Source organism: Boleophthalmus pectinirostris, unplaced genomic scaffold (assembly GCF_026225935.1).
Source record: "Boleophthalmus pectinirostris isolate CB_2022bp ecotype Guang Dong unplaced genomic scaffold, ASM2622593v1 HiC_scaffold_7, whole genome shotgun sequence".
Classification (NCBI taxonomy): domain Eukaryota; kingdom Metazoa; phylum Chordata; class Actinopteri; order Gobiiformes; family Gobiidae; genus Boleophthalmus; species Boleophthalmus pectinirostris.
In genome coordinates, this window is record NW_026571473.1 from 11,824,143 (window position 1) to 11,837,095 (window position 12,953).

The 12,953-nt window shown below is 39.2% G+C and overlaps 1 protein-coding gene across 1 annotated transcript in view; it reads left to right on the top strand.

Annotated features, from left to right (window-relative positions):
• The first annotated feature begins 1,698 nt into the window (after nucleotides 1-1,698).
• Nucleotides 1,699-12,953, top strand: part of syde2 (synapse defective 1, Rho GTPase, homolog 2 (C. elegans)) — a 69,421-nt gene continuing 58,166 nt past the window's right edge. Inside the window, exon 1 of the mRNA XM_020938080.2 lies at nucleotides 1,699-3,742. Coding sequence (XP_020793739.2) covers nucleotides 1,900-3,742 — 1,843 coding nt within the window. The 5' untranslated portion in view covers nucleotides 1,699-1,899. The remainder of the gene's footprint in view (nucleotides 3,743-12,953) is intronic.

Here is a 12,953-nt window from a genome sequence, read left to right on the forward strand (position 1 = left end):
TAGTCTTTACCCCTTACATTTCTTCAATTACTGTTATTTTATTGCAAAAAAAAAAAAAATGCACTCTACAGTGAGGGCGCTAAGGGGCATTATTACTATGAGGAGGGTTACCTCTATAGAGATCTGACCCACAACTTGGCCATTACCTGCTTGTCTCCACAGATCCCACAATGCCCCATAGTGTGGAGCATTCCAAACAAAACAATACCATCAGCATTAAAACAAACAGATGGCAGGCGCTCCAAAAGAAAAGTTACATAGTGTGAGTTTAGTAAAAAACAAACCTTTTTACCAAAACACAATGAAGGAGAACAGTTACAATTGCACTGAACAGAGTGTCATTGTACAAAGGGCAGTTATTGTCAGATCAGTGACAGGCCCCCATGTCCCTCATTCTAACCCCATCTCCCCCCCCTCTCTTTTTCTCCCTCTCTCTCTCCTCCTCCAGCTCCAGAGGATGATAAGCATCTGTTATTGCTCTGCAGGAGATGTGAGGGCCTGACGCCTCAGCCTGCCTCCCGACTGCCTGACTAGACCTTGTCTGGGCACTTATTTACAGGTCAAAACCTGCAGGCTATGCTCTGTGTTTGTGTCCACAGAGCCTGAGGAAAGGGAGAGCTGCAGAGACAGAGGTGCTGTCAGGAGGAGAGGGCTTTGGAGTGATTCTGCACAGGTCATGAGCTGTGGCCTGTTCTGACCTCTGCTCACAAATCTGTTGAGCTAAAAAACTGGCTTTGTTTACGTGTAAAATGTGATCATTATCTGATTATCTGGTAACTGTTACATATTTAAAATCAATGTAAATGCAAGAATCTGAAGTGGGTAACATGATTTTTCCAGATTTTTCACACCTGTGATTGTGCCAAAGAAAATAGAGTAAAAGTAGAGTAAAAGTCTAACATAACTAAGGGAAAAGATTGAAAGCTGTGATCCAAACACCAGTGTTATTTGGTGTACACTTTTTTTTTTTTTTTTACATTATATAGAACTGCCATTAATCAGATAAGGAGGCATAAGTGTGTCTATGAAGATGCATGGAACAAACTGGTCATAATCATTATTTTACTGTCTCAAGTGATTATAGCCCTGATTTTGGCAAAGAATATATTCATAATGTCCCTCATAACTCAACTCAATAGGCCTATATAGCAGCAGCATTTGAATACTGCTGTTGTGTCCTTGAGCAAGTCACTTAACACTAAACCCCGTGTCTGCTTACATTGGTAACTCTCTCTCTCTCTCTCTCTCTCTCTCTCTCTCTCTCTCTCTCTCTCTCTCTCTCTCTCTCTCTCTCTGTCTCTCTTCTTTCCATATTTACAACATTATTATATTTTTTTCCATATTCAAATAGGCATAAGGCCTAACTTTATTTCTGGCTATTAGAAAAGTACGGTTTTAAACATTTTTAAACCCAGACCACAAGGCACGGGCCCAGTGCTAATGCGTCATGTTTGGTGCCACTACTTGACCAAATTTGTCCAACAAGTTTGGAGAGCGTGTTCTCTGGGCTAATAAAGTATAACAAGACATGAACTTTGAGCCAAGGGAAATATGGCAAAAATCCACTCTGCATAGTGCAAACACTTTGAGCGGGCGAGGCGGGGCGCTAGAGAGACGGCGTAAGAGTCCCGGGACAACCAGCGTGAGAGGAGGAGGGAGGGAACGGTGTGGAGTTTGTGTGTGAGAGAGGGAGAGGTGTGCAGACGAAGCTAAGCAAGTGAAGCCTGGAGCCGAGCGGCAGAGAGGAGGTGACAGCGGAGAATGGAGAGCAGTCCGGCCGCGCGTCGAGCTTTGACCGCGGCCAGCGAGCACTACTCACCCGGTGTCCCTTTCCTTTACGGAGCCTGTGCGCTATTGAACCGAAACGCGGGGATTTAACTTGGGAGGCAACGGAAAGGAATGGCCGACCCTCTGCGGAGGACTTTACTAGCAAAACTCCGGGGGAAGAAGTCCAAGAAAGGAGCTACAGTCGGCGGTGCTGGTGGTTACGACTCCACGGCTGCGTATGGGGGCCGAGAAGGTAACGCAAAAGTTTTGATAGACTGCGAGCAAGCGTATCTCTCAAAGCTGGATTGCACGACAGAGAGAATGAGTACTTACGAGAATTGTAGTGTGGAAGGTGCGCTGCTACAGACAGAGACAGGGGGAGTTGTGTTAGTAGCTACAACGCCGGAGTTGTCCCAAGCGAAGCCGACTCAGGAGGCGAGGAGCGTGGCCAGGCGTAATGACGAGCGCACGGGGGTTTCGCTTCAAAAAGACGTTCACTTTGGGGTACACGTGCTAACAGACAGCGACGTGAGGCATCAGGAGTTGAACAAAGTCACTATAGCTTGGGGGAAGCAATTTGTATCTAGGCAGTGGAGCGGGGATTCAATAGGGTTCGGGGACAGCTCCAATCCAGTTGTATGCCAGACAGTGCGTTCTAACACAGGTGTAGTGACAGGGCAAGAGGGGATAAGCAGAATTGGACACATAGACATTGTACAAAACTCATTGATTTTTGACAGCAACACAACTTTGGACACAAACTCCCATGTTCCCTTGCCTGCCAATCCAGAGGAGCACATCCTAATCCACAACATTGAAAGTTATGATCCAGAGTTTGGACCACCTACTCTACAAAGCCCCACATATTTCCCTACAGAGCTAGAAATCTGTGACCTCAACATGGCATCTCTATGTGGCACTGAAAGATTAGAAAGTGAGGATGATGACTATTACGACAATGAAATTTTGCCTTTTTATGAAACTGTCAAGTCGAACTGTGCCTCTGAAAAAGTCAAGGGCAAAGGAGAGGTTAGTGACAGCGCAATGCAGGAGACAGACAGGCTAAGAAACCAGCTTAAAGAGGCATATTACCTCCTTATAAACGCAATGAATGATATTAACATGGACGTCCAGCAAGTGACTAATGGAGGGACCGAACAGCAGGTCATGTCCTCCTGTAGCAGCCATTCTAGGGACAGTCTTTGCTCGCGGCTATCTGCTAAAAACATGGACAGCGATTCCTGGTCTTCTGGGGGAGAGCAGAGTCCACAACAGGTGTCGGACACAGACTCCCTCCTTCAGTGCGTGAATGAGAATCTCCAGGCAAAGAAGCATGAACGCAAAGGTGATAGCAAAAGCATGGTCGATTTGAACTCCAATCTTAAGGCCATAGAGTTACAACGCTCTGCTAGTGACGGAGCTATCAGGTATCCAGGAGGACCTTTAGTTTGCCGAATACAAAAGGAGGAAGGTAGTAAGGAGAATACAGAGTCAAAAGATAAAGTTACAGCAGGAGTGGGTGAGATTTCAGAAGGGCAGGTTTTTTACGATGCTGCTAGCGGTGACGAGTTACCAAGAGAAGCCAATGAGGATGAGACTGTACTACGTGAGAGTAGTGGGTCTATGAATAGTCTAACAGGGTCCTCTGATAGTAACACGGACACGCTTTCAAAATCAGAAATCAAGCAAGAAATAAACTCAAGCCAAATTCAAACTTGTGTCACCAATAAGGGAAACGGTGTCACTGTGAACAAGATGCAAGAGTGGATGCACAAAGGTCGCCTGCTGTCTTCGGAGATGAAACAGCGCATTGAAGGATCATCTCCGCCTTTACCACGCACCAAAGTCCTGGATAAATCTGCTCCTCAAGCTGGGGTCAAACCAGTCACACCATCCAAAAAGGCAAAATCTTCGACAATCAAGTCCCCAAGGCAGCCTTCCTCCTCCTCCTCTTCCTCTGCCTCCACGCAGCCAGGTAGGATGACTTCACAGTGGCCCCTCAAATCCTGTGGACCCACTAAAATCAATCCTCCTTGATTACTACATCCTCCATTCATAGTACCTCTGGTGGTGGTCCGACCCTGCACTGCTCACTATAGGATGCAAAGCAAGTGGGACTCCTCAGATCTCTTTGCTTTCCTTACCAAAATGACTTTCTAACCGGTGGTGTTTTTGGTGATGGGTTCTCTCCTTTACACTAATGTTAGGCGCATTTTAATACTTAATCACACATCAAATTCCAGGTTCACTCACTCACAGTGTAGATCAGTAACTACTAACTTCCCTCTCTTTAGAATTTACTGTATTCTTGTGGTGACTGGTTGGTGGTGGGTTTGGTGTGCATGTGTTAAAATGTACAAAATGTCTTATGATTCTGTTATTATGCTGTTCTCAATGCGGTGTATACACAAACAAAGCGAAACATCTGTGTCATGAAACCATTTACTGCTACTAAAATAGAAGCACGTAAGGTAGCCAGTGCTTAAATGGACTCCAGATGTAAGTGGTATTCTGACATTTTGCAGAGGATTCTCTTCGTGCACAATACTTTCTATTGTTTCTGTTTTTTGTTATTGCACAACTGCGTCATCTAAAGATAATGATAAGTAAGGGAACATTATACAAATAAAAACTCACTTTGAAGCAGATTGCACATTACCAAATGCATTTTCTGTAATCTATAGACATTTCAAAACAGCTATTACAGTTATTTGCTTAAAACCTCTCTACGGTTTTCTCAATGCAATGTCTCTCAATATGTTTTTATTTCTCTTGCCTCGTTGCCACAGAAATTCATTGGCTTCCATTACGTGCTGTTAATGTCTATCCCAGATTTGTGCTTAAGACATCTATATTGTTTTACAAGCTAAATTGCATAAATTACACTTAAAGGGCCCATATTATGCTATTTTCTGATCTGTTATAATGCTGTTTCCTCATCACAAACTTACCTGGAGTTGTGTTTTGTTTTATTCACACATGTTTAAAACACAAACCCTGCATATTTAGGCTGAGTTCTTCTCTCAAACAGAAAGCATTCCACACTTCTACCTCGTGATGTCATGTGGTGATACAGAAAGTGCTCCACTATGTTTTTAAACTCCATACATCTTAACTAGAATCATTTGGATAATTTCAGCCATGGAATTGCCAATAAATCTCTAATGACGTAAAGGTAAAAGGGTAGCTGTTAATTTGACAACATGATATTATGCCTATGTGAACCTGTGTGAATGAAACAAAACACAACTCAACAGGTATGTTTTTGAGGAGATAACAACATTATAACATGTCTTAAAACTCACAAGGCCCCTTAATATCCTTGTCCTACTCTGTATCAAACATGCAGATGTGTGTAGTTTAAAGTTGCAGTCTTGTTCTTTGCCTTGGAAGCCTTGCATATACACTGACCAGAAGTGCGGCTGGAAACATTGGACATTTTTCATTGTGGTTTGGCCATCTTTTTTCGCTCCCTGTAGTAGTTCTGTGTTTGTGGCAATCTGCTAGCATGCCTCTGACAGAGTAAACAGATGAGCTGCCATGTGCGTAGTCTGTTGTTGACTACTGCTAGAAATAGAACGTGATCTGTGACTGCAGCCCAGCGGATGGCCTCACGGTCGGGCTTCCAGCAGGATTTTGTTTGGCTCATGTTGTATCCACTACTTCCTTTTTGGCTATTTCAGTGAAGTTTGTGATATTAGCTTCCTTGGTCCTTTTCAATTTCTTTTCCGTTTGGGGTGTTGTAAACTAGGGCTGCATGATTTTGGAAACAGATTGCAATACTGGTCAAATCAAAATCTTGCCAGTAGATTCCTGTTTTCAAATCCAAACTCAGCTCACCGTGAATTTGAATAGATCCAGAAGCTTTAACATTTCTTTAGATGACTGAAATATGAACTTCAAAAGAAAATTCAAATAAAAGATTCACATGCATTTCAGAGCACATAAGTCTATTTTATTATTATTTTTTTACATACTTAAACAGGATATTTTGATGTTTGGAAATGTAATTGTTTAAAGGGCCCATATTACACTATATTCTTATCTATGTTATAATATTGTTTCCCCACCAAAAACACACAAAACTCCGCATATTTAGACTTGAGTTCTTCCCTCAGATTTATAAACATTCTGTTTCACCTTGCGATGTCACGTGGTAAAACAAGAAGTGCTCCACTTTTAAACTCCACACACCTTCACTAGAGTCATTTGGATGATTTCAATCCTGGACAAAAGGTAAAATGTAGCTGTTAACTTGAAAACTACATGACATCACAAGGAGGAAGAGAGCACTTTGGAGATGTAGATAGCCTAATAATAAATGATTACTCAAACATGATTGAAACAAAACACAATCCCGGGTATGTTTTTGACTATGTAACAACATTATTACATGGTTTAAAGCTTAACTTAAAGTTTCATCGACCAGCCATAGACATTTTTTTTTTTTATAATCGATTATTCACAATTAGTTGAATGATCATTGCAGCCCTAATATCTTGCATTCTCAATAACTTACTTGGTTTGGTTAAGCTAGGCCATTTCATTTTAATTTCTAGTTTGAATTTCTTGAATGTTCCACAGCTGTAGCCATTTCTTTTCAGTGCTGATGTGTGTTTAAGAGTATAAGAGTTGGTGGGGGTGGTTGAGGTTGTCATGTCCTCCCCGGTAGTTTGCTCTGAACAGCTCCATGGTAACTTGCATTTTAAGAAGTCTTTGGATTGAATATTTAGGATGCCATTCCCGTTGTTTAACTTGTTTGCGTTGTGTCACTTAATTCCCCGCCGTGAATGAACAAAATGAAGGGTGATTAAGTATTTATTAAGGTCAAAGCCGGGTTTATCATGCCTCGACGGGCCCCTCAGCACTTGACAAAGAAGTATTTAACTGAAATAAATAGTCTTAAAGGCAAGCAGCGGCGGTTTGATAAACTTGGGTAAGAAAGTTAATCAAAATTCATTCAAAAAGAACAAATAACTGTTTTAAATCTAAAGGTGGACTGTGTAACCTGTTGGTTGATGGTCTGTCACCTTTTTGTTTCTATGGATATGTCATTGTTCTCCTTAGAATGTTCCACAATATGACATTAAGCAGATCTATCTTATATTTATTCAATTACAGTTGGTTTTGTAGCTCAAAAATACCTTGAAAAACAGGCATTCTGACTGTGAGCGGGGTTGCCTCCACAGATCTGACCTGTAATTTGGTCCGGTTTGGTCTCCATGAAGATAGAATGGTTTAGTACCATACTGTGAAACATTCTGGACAAATCAGTGACATCTCCACAAAGAAAAGCATTTGACAGACCCTCCGCTAGAAAAGTTACACCTTGCACCTTTAAGCTTATTTGTCTAAAATATTTCATCAAAACCTTTCTACTGGTTCCAGGTTCAGCTGCTAAAATGTGTTCCCAGATATTACCAGCTTTGATTCTAATTACACATTACAGTCAAAATTTGCACAAGATGAACCACGACGTCCCTTTTAACTAGTTTCCTTACTTCAAATCAAATTAATCTTTTTGCCCTGGATGCCCTTCCTGGTTTCTCCATTTAACCAAGTGCTCTGTTGCATCTAATTTAATCAAACTTGTTCTCTTATGCAACCACTTTAGAATCCGTAGCAATCTTAAGCAGTCTTAAAATACCTCTCTTCACATACAGTATTTTGTAGTTTTAGTAGCTTTAATTGTGCACAATTTGAATGCATCATTTTTTATAGTTTTTATAGTTATCGTCAAACTCATTCAAACTATTTTCACATATTCCATAATTACCTCTTACTAAAAATAAAACTGCAAATAAGAACTTTACTATGCAGAGAAGGTGTGAATTGAATCCATCACAATCATTGATTTAATTAGATCAGTTTATTTCTTCTCAGCACAGACTTGTCGGTTTAATTAGTGTGCATAAATAGGCCTTGATTATCACCTTTAGCTGATTGGGTGTCAGTGCGGCTGGTACAGGCTAGTGTGTGGGTGAATGTGAACTGTGTGCTTGTTTCCTGTGTGGACTTGCATTTTTGTGTTTGCATAGAATTTATAATGTTGTACTAGTAGTCGTGGTGGTAGTAATTGTGGTAGTAGAAGTAGCGGTAATGGTAGTAGTAGTGCAGGTAATAATAGTGGTGATGGTAGTAGTAGTAGCAGTAGTAATAGTAGTAATGGTAGCAGTGCTGGTGGTGGTAGTAGCAGTGATAGTAGTATGTGAAAAATCCCTCAGTCGTCCAGGTAGAATCCATGACAAAGGAGAAATTAAATTTTGTCAACTGGACAAAGTTTATTTGGTCAAATACGTTTCATCACTCATAGAAGCTGCTTCTTCAGCTCTGGGGAACTGGGGAACTTCATTCAGAACTGAAGAAGCAGCTTGGATGAGCATATTTGACTAAATAAACTTTGTTCAGTTGACAAATTGAATTTCTCCTTTTGCCAAGGATTCTACATGGACGACTGAGGGATTTTTCACATACTACTATCACTGCTACTACCACCACCAGCACTACTACCATTACTACTACTACTACTGCTACTACTACCACCACCAGTAATAGTAGTAGTTGTAGTGGTAGTAGTAGTAGTAGTGGTGGTCTTAGTTGTAACTGTAGTAGTAGTGACATTTTTGATAAATGGCTACGCAACATTTCTGAATCTGAAATCTGATCTTTTTCAGATTCTGTCTTACAATCTCAAGTAAATACAGAGCTGTGGGTGGGGATAGGGGGTAGGTGAAATTTGAGATTTCCTGAACAGTTAAGTCTCAAATGCAGGACAATACATGAATACTCAAACATACATCAACCAATGTGACTTGTGTGCTTGTTTCATGTGTGAACTTGCATGTTTGTGTTTGTGCAGAATTTATAGCGTTGTCATGTTTTGCAGGGGCAGAGCTACCAGCTATTAAAATGCCAACTTCTTCTATGACAAACCTAGATTTTCATTTCCTCTCCTCCCTATGTGATTTGATACTTTCTGGATCATTGCCACCACTATTGATTACGAGAACAAGTGCGCTAGAAATATTGCACCATTTTGAATTTGTGAGTGAGCATGGCTTAAAAGCTATAATTTTAACTCACACTTGCATTTCAGATTTATAGTCATTGCCAAAGATTTGTATTAAACATGAATTTGTTCTTGCTCAATAGATCTATTTCAGCTTCTCAAATAGTATGCAGGTGTAACACTACCCTGTTGTCAGGTCATGTCTCAACATTTTGGCCTTATGCTGGGTGCAGAAACCTTTGCTTAGAAACCCTCTTCCTCATGCAAGTAGCTGCTAAGCGGAGATGATAAATAGTTATGTGGGTGTCTCCCTTAGACAGATTTATGGAGGATGGTGGGTCTAAAGATGGATCAGGTGATGTAGCTGAAGCCAGAGGCATACCTGAGTTGTTTATGAACAGGGGAAGTCATATGACCAGTGGTAGTGAGAGTGAGCGAGCTACTGTTACTGTTGGCTACTTCTGTTATCAGAAGTGTACAGAGTTTTGTGGAGTGACCTTGTCTTTTACTTGTGTGGAGCTATTTGGGTTTCACTGTGATGAAGTGTTTCCTGAAACTCTGAGATGCCCTTGGTTTTATCCAGTTATAATCAGAAGTTAGAAATGTGCCCAAGTTTCAAAACAAATTAGGAGCAAGAAGGACAAAAGATTTCATAATTTACAGTTCATAATGCTGATCAAAATGCTGACTTCAGTTATTGCACATGGCCTTTTATAGTTTTAACTGTTAAAAATTACAGTTTAAATTTTTTGCAGCCTGTTATTAAATGTAATAGTAGTTGTAATAGTTGTAATAAAAAGAGGTTACTTAACAGTCCCTTAACTTTTTAAAAAATGTTTAATAAATTGCTATACAACATTTCTGAACCCAGCTGCAATGTCAAATAAATGCAGAGCAGTGGGTGGGAAAAGGGAGCAGGTGAAATTTGAGATTTTCTGAACACTCAAGACTCAAATGCAGGTCAATACAGGATTAGTCAAACATACATCAACCAATTGAATAACTCTGAGTGAGATAATGCAGAGGGGAAACCATTATAACATGCTTTACAGCTCATAAAAGTTAAATTTCCATTGCACAATAGGTCTCCTCTAAATGAATTCATAAAAAATAAATAAATCCAATACAATGTTGAATTCAACTGTCAAATAAAAAGATAAGTGCAAGTGCAAATATATACCAAGGATTGACTCAAACATTCTTAATAAGGGAGTGCCTTAGGAAGCGTTTGGTATAGCTACAACTATTTATAATGTTAACTTTCAAAATACATTACACATTATGCTTAGGCCTGTCACGATAACAAATTTTAAAATAAGGTATGTTGCTGAAGTAAATATAGACAATAAACGATAATACTGAAACAAACACAATAACCCTAGAGCAGATTTAACTACAATATTGTTAAAAATCACAAGCTGCAATAAATAAACTGGAGAATAAAACACTTTAGTACTTACTTTTTATCTGTAATGAACCATAAAAGATTTTACCATATAGTACCAGTACCACAAAGAAAAAGTACACACGATAAATACTGAGCCCCAAAATATATTGTTCCATCTAACAGATACTCAACGATAAGTCGTTACAGTAATTTTCGTGACAGGTCTAGGTAAAGCTACAACTATTTTGAATTGTAACTCTTTCAAAATACATTACACATTATGGTATAATAGAGTAAATTGCCCAGCTCTGCTGCAAACCAGTGTCTTATGCTTGAACTAACATTAGCATTAACCATCTTCCTTGCCAAGAACCTTGCTGGTGGGATGCAAGTGTTGACATGTGATGCAACCCTGTGTCTGGAACTAAAGAGAAAAATCTACACCGAGAATCCTCATTATCATATGAAAGGCTGTCAACAGGAATGTATGGCAGCCTTCGAATAGGGGGGAGCCAACAACTCTGTATACACAACAGAGTGCTGTGTGCATAGGAGAAGACTAGATGGTGTTTTGCACTTATCAAAAGAAGAGGAATCCACCAACTCAAATGGAAGGCTTATGGGAAAGGAGAGAAGTGGTTTGGTTTTGATCACATCGTGAATATAACTGGGTGAACTGTCAAGTAGCACCCAGGTACAAATATATTCAAAACAAAACTAGGTACATTCTCATTTGGACAGGTATTGATACTGAGAAAAATCAGATAAGACATAGTTGGACGTTTACTGGATAGTTTTAGAGCAGTGTTCTTGAGATTTACATGGAAGTAACTGAGAAACTATTATTTTGTGTTGAAAAATGCTTTCTAATGCAATGATTTCTTGCCTTTTTTCTTGAAGACTTCCCCCTCGCCCGAAACTGCCCATCCCCTATTTGATGTATGGATGTATGTATTTTTTTATTATCATTATTATTTTATGATTTATTTTAATTATGATATCAAAGATGATAACGAGAATCAAGTTTATTCTGTAGTATCAAAATTGAATTAACATTTTTTAGTATCGTGACAACACTTCTTCAAAGCCTGCTCAAATTCTGGCTCAGATTTTGTCTTATTTTATCACCTTAGATCAACACTGCCAAATGCTACAATGCTGTTTCTTCACCCCTTTCGCCTCTACAGATGTGCGCACTTGCATCACGTCTCCTTGGCCATCTGTTCAGGTCAGGGCTGGGATTCCATTGAACACTTCAGGTCAATTCTACGGCGCCACATCACACAAGCTGTCACCACCACCCACTGGAAAGTTTAATTGACGTTTCCCATGGTGACACAGAAATGGTGTTGGGGTGGGGGGTGAAAAGTATTGCTATGCCCTTGACAAATACTATCTACATATTTATCGAGCTATTGTTCAAGAGCCAAGGTGTGAGACGTAATCCAAAAGAAAACGTCCGGCATGAATCAACAAGTGTGAAACATTCAATGATATCATGACTTTTTACGGCCAAACATCATTCGAATAGCTACAACCTATTCACTGCTTGTGTGCTCTGTTAGTTCTTATCTTTGTCATTTGTCTTTGAGATTGCCACAATACATCCTCTACCTGAGTGGTTTTCTAACCTTTCACACTAAGTACCACTCAAGGAAATATAGCTTTTCTAGTGCCACTTAAAGCTGAAATTTGAATGTAGAGAAACATAAAATAGACATATTTTAGACTAGTAGTATATGGAAAGAGGCTGTTGAAAGAATGTAATGAAACAGAAATTTGCAGTGTAATCTTCCTAAATAGATAATATTGTTCTGTGATTTTTCTATATACTTTATGTGCAGTACTTGAACTTAACCAAATAACAACTACATGAACTACAAGACATTTGCAAGCACTTTTTTTCCACGTTTCTGATAAAATGTAAAAATGTAAAGTTTTTTTTAAATATATATATCGGCCATTCCTAGTTCTGACCCAAATCTATAACAGGACTGTACTAGATTATCACAAGGGCTACCCAAGGACTTAACTATGGCTAAAGTTGCTCTATAAATGAAGGCCAACAAAAAGGAGGCCAAACAAGGTGAATAAAAGAGATTCTAAGTGGATCACGGACTGAACTCAACGTGGACCCAGCATCCTACCAATAGTACCTGCACCACAGATTGAAAAACACTGCTGTTCTTGATATCAGATTCTTGTCGGCCTGTCACGATAACAAATTCTGAAGTTCGATATATTGATGAAGTAAATATAGATGATAAATGATAATATTGAAACGACTGTATGACACTGACATGATAACCCAAAAGCTGGATTTAAACTACAAAAAATATTCTAAATCTACAATATTGTTTGAAAATCATGAGCTGCAATAAATAAACCGCAGAATGAAACACATTATTTTAATTTAAATCTGTAATGAGTCATAGAAGTTAGTAATTCAACCTTTTACTTCTCAAATCTTATCATATAGAAATAAGAAATAACCAAAAAATTCCCAGTAGTGCAAAGAAAATGTACACAAGAGAAATGCTGACCCCTAAAAATATTGTTCTATCTTTCATATATTGAGTGATAAGTCAATATAGTATTTATTGTGACAGGCCTAATTGCTTGCTTTTACTAGAATGTGTTACCAATATAGATTTATCATTATCCCTTCCCATAATAAACATAAGGGCATGTTAATACAAGAACAAACCAAGAAACTTTAATATTTGGCAAACTTGAATTTGATAGTCCACTTATTCCCTCTACTACTTTACAGTTTCATTGGAGATGTGT